The 3,846-nt window shown below is 35.9% G+C and overlaps 1 protein-coding gene across 4 annotated transcripts in view; it reads left to right on the forward strand.

Moving 5' to 3' along the window:
• The window catches only part of LOC107630562 (DNA damage-binding protein 1a), a 15,833-nt gene that overhangs the window by 9,100 nt on the left and 2,887 nt on the right, over window positions 1-3,846 (forward strand). For all 4 annotated transcript variants that reach the window (XM_016333745.2, XM_016333744.2, XM_021118988.1 and 1 more), the window contains 7 exons: window positions 194-403; window positions 531-637; window positions 802-910; window positions 1,533-1,733; window positions 1,886-2,101; window positions 2,655-2,765; window positions 3,510-3,785. In XM_016333745.2, coding sequence (XP_016189231.1) covers window positions 194-403; window positions 531-637; window positions 802-910; window positions 1,533-1,733; window positions 1,886-2,101; window positions 2,655-2,765; window positions 3,510-3,785 — 1,230 coding nt within the window. The remainder of the gene's footprint in view (window positions 1-193; window positions 404-530; window positions 638-801; window positions 911-1,532; window positions 1,734-1,885; window positions 2,102-2,654; window positions 2,766-3,509; window positions 3,786-3,846) is intronic.

A 3,846-nucleotide genomic window follows, 5' to 3' on the forward strand; every position in this document is an offset into this window, starting at 1 on the left:
ATAGTCACTGCTTTCTATTACCAGCAGTGCTCATAATTCTATTAGAATTATCACGAGTTTAGACAGAATGAGTGTTTTAGAGGGTGCAAGTTATATGCATGTCATAGTTGCACTATTGCAGGTTCAGCCTTTGGCTGCGTGTCTGGCATATTATGTAACTTATGTACTGAAATGTTTCTGCTACATTTGACAGGATAACAAAGATGCTCGTCATGCTAAAACATATGAGGTTTCTCTGAAGGATAAAGATTTTGTTGAGGGTCCATGGTCCCAGAACAACCTTGATAATGGGGCTGATTTATTGATACCAGTTCCCCCACCTCTTTGTGGTGTACTTATTATTGGAGAAGAAACCATAGTGTACTGCAGTGCTAATGCTTTTAAGGCTATCCCAATCAGGCCTGTATGTTTTGATATAGCATTTGATACTCCCTTTTGAATCTTCTACTGTGAATTTTGGATGTCACATCGATTGTATCCAAATGATCCAAGTTGTTCCATTGTTAATTTGCTTTATGTTTGTGTTGCAGTCTATCACTAAAGCCTATGGACGGGTTGATCCTGATGGTTCTAGATATTTACTTGGTGACCATACTGGGTTGCTTAGTTTACTTGTAATAACCCATGAGAAAGAGAAGTACGTGATCATTTATTCATATGCTTCAGTTTTCCTTGATAGTGTTCTCACGTCCTTGCGCATAGGATATTTTGGTTAAGACAGATTCTTTCCATGAAGGAAAAATGATCAGTCAGTGATCTGTTGTTGAATCTTATACTATGTATTGTATATTTGTTTTGCAGGGTCACAGGACTAAAAATTGAGCCTCTTGGAGAGACTTCTATTGCATCTACCATATCATATCTTGATAATGCATTTGTGTATATTGGTTCAAGTTATGGAGATTCGCAGGTGTGGTAATAAAATGGATACTTGTTTTAAATTGTGTTTAATTTCAGAATCCTATGGAATTCAGTTGTATCCTAAACTTGTACTCCCCAAGTATCAGTTTTGAAACTCAACTTGGATAACATGGAAATTGTGTATGAAAGGTTTATCTTAGGTTGGGTTGAATCATGATTTGCAACTGCTTACTTGAATGTAGTTTGGAGAGCATGGGCTCATAATGAATAGGAATTATAGGACCCGTTCATGCCTGTTCTGATTGATTGAATTGGTGTATATCTTTGAATTTTTTTTTTCGTTTAGAAATAAGAGGACTCATTCATGTGTTCTATTGGGAAAAAAAAAAAAGAATAGCTAAATAGTGGTAACTGGTGGTTTGTGAGTTGCTTCTGGTCTTCTTATGTACATTGCTACAATAAACAGTATGCACTAAATGTACTTTATAGTGTTGTGATTTTTAATGTTCAATAGGGTTAGGGTGGGGAGAGATCTTCATTTTCATATCTGATGTCATGCCTCTTTCAAGAATTTTGAAGTGAATGGTTTCATATTTGTGCTGTTAGTTTTACTTCTTCATTCATAAATATTGGACATTAACAGTTAAGAATTTGTGATGGTTGAAATACAGCTTATAAAGCTGAATCAACAGCCTGATGCAAAAGGTTCATATGTAGAAGTTTTGGAGAGGTATGTCAATTTGGGGCCGATCGTTGACTTCTGTGTGGTAGACCTTGAAAGACAAGGTCAAGGTCAGGTTGTGACTTGTTCTGGAGCTTACAAGGATGGTTCTCTCCGTGTTGTTCGTAATGGAATAGGGATTAATGAACAGGTCAGCTCTTTCCCAACTCTGCACGACCCCATTTAGCATGACAGAAAATGTCTAATACTCTAATAAAGACAAACCTGTATTTGTGCAAAAGCAAAGAATCTATATATCCAAGTAACTGAAAAATACTAATTCTTTGATGTATTTATATGTAGGCATCAGTAGAACTTCAAGGTATCAAAGGGATGTGGTCTCTAAGATCTTCAACAGATGATCTTTTCGATACCTTTTTGGTTGTGAGTTTTATAAGTGAAACAAGGATCTTAGCAATGAATCTTGAGGATGAGTTGGAGGAAACTGAGATCGAGGGATTCTGTTCTCAAGTACAGTCATTATTTTGCCATGATGCAGTTCACAATCAACTTGTACAAGTAGGTTATACCTATTTTTTGCCATGGTGCTTTTCTTTCTTCCTTTCGAATTGACACCTTTGTTTGGTTAAAATTAATTTGACCAAAAAAAAAAAGATTAATCAAAATGGATGTCATATTAAAGAAGACTTTCAATGTTTTGGAGTTGTTTTGTCATTCGCATTGCTTGATGAAATTTACTCTTGGGTTGTCATTTTTTTTGTATTCTTTTAATCTATCCTATTAATTGCACTTTTAAGTTTATGACTCCTGTGACAATTGTTTGGTAATATCACTTGCTTTGAAAAATTTCTTCGTTCTTTTCTTTTATTTTGGTCAAGTAGTGGCGGCTTAATCTTCTTGATGTCCAAACTTATATTATCTGGAGAACTGTTCAATTTCTTCTCTGTCCTCAGTTTAAACTAGCAGAACTGTGCAGACTGCAGAGGTTTTGTTTGCTTGTTTGCGATTGCTGAATGACGTCCTTGATATTGATGCATCAAAATACTCTGCTATTCCGTTCATTCTTATAGTTTTCTATATTGTTTTGGTAATCATAACTGCCTTGTTGTAGGTTACTTCAAGCTCGGTTCGGTTGGTCAGTTCCACAACTAGAGAACTGAGAAACGAATGGCATGCACCATCAGGCTATTCAATTAATGTTGCAACTGCAAATGCTACCCAGGTTTGATCCTTATTTTTCATCATCATGTAAAATTATGTGATTAAGCATTTATTACAGCAGATGAATAGGTTCAACTTCACTTATTTATAATTTCTGAAAATCAGATCAACAAATTAAGGGGATGCATCTGTTATATTCCCCATGGGATGAATCATAAAAAATGCTCCTCTAGTTTTCTGTCTCGATGTTGAAAGTCACACATGTAGGACAACTTCATTCACTTGATTTCAATCATGAGTATCTTCGGAATCTTTAGGAAAAATGAAATGTAGTTTGAGGACTGACTAGGGATCACTTAAGTTGAATGTAATGATAATAGGTGTTTTCTTTGGGTTAATCATAGAATACAAGTAGAAAGACTACCAAAGGAACATTTAAGAGGTAGTCTGATAAACTTTTGTTGTTTGGATTCTTGGTGGTGATTTTCCGCCCACCTTTTTGGTGCTATAACTTGTGACTGCTATGGTTCATTCTTGCCTTTTCTGCTCCTCCTTTCTCGTGTTTTCTGTTTTGGAGGATTTTATTGCGTCCCTAGTTGTCCATTCCTTTAAATTTTGTTCTTCCGGGTTTCCTCAGAAACATAGAAATGGTCTTAACGTGCATTTCAATATTTAGATATTATTGTGAGAATACAGATGAATAAGATCATGTTTGTTGTCAAAAAGTTAGTGATTATTACACACTTACTCCTGTTTATCAAATAAGAATACTGCAGTACTGCTTACAACTCGTGTGTTGATACAGGTTTTATTGGCCACAGGAGGTGGACATTTAGTATATCTGGAAATTGGAGATGGAATACTGCAGGAAATAAAGCATGCCCAACTGGAATATGAGATCTCGTGCCTGGACATAAACCCAATAGGAGAAAACCCCAATCACAGTAATCTAGCAGCAGTAGGAATGTGGACTGACATTAGTGTTAGAATATTTTCTCTCCCTGACCTGAATCTCATTACAAAAGAGCCTTTAGGTGGAGAAATCATACCCCGATCTGTTCTTCTTTGTGCTTTTGAAGGGGTAGGCTTTTCTTGACCTGTCATATAGGCTTTCGTTTTGTTCTGTTGTGATTTTTCTCTTG

This window comes from Arachis ipaensis, chromosome B03, assembly GCF_000816755.2.
Source record: "Arachis ipaensis cultivar K30076 chromosome B03, Araip1.1, whole genome shotgun sequence".
Taxonomy (NCBI): Eukaryota; Viridiplantae; Streptophyta; class Magnoliopsida; order Fabales; family Fabaceae; genus Arachis; species Arachis ipaensis.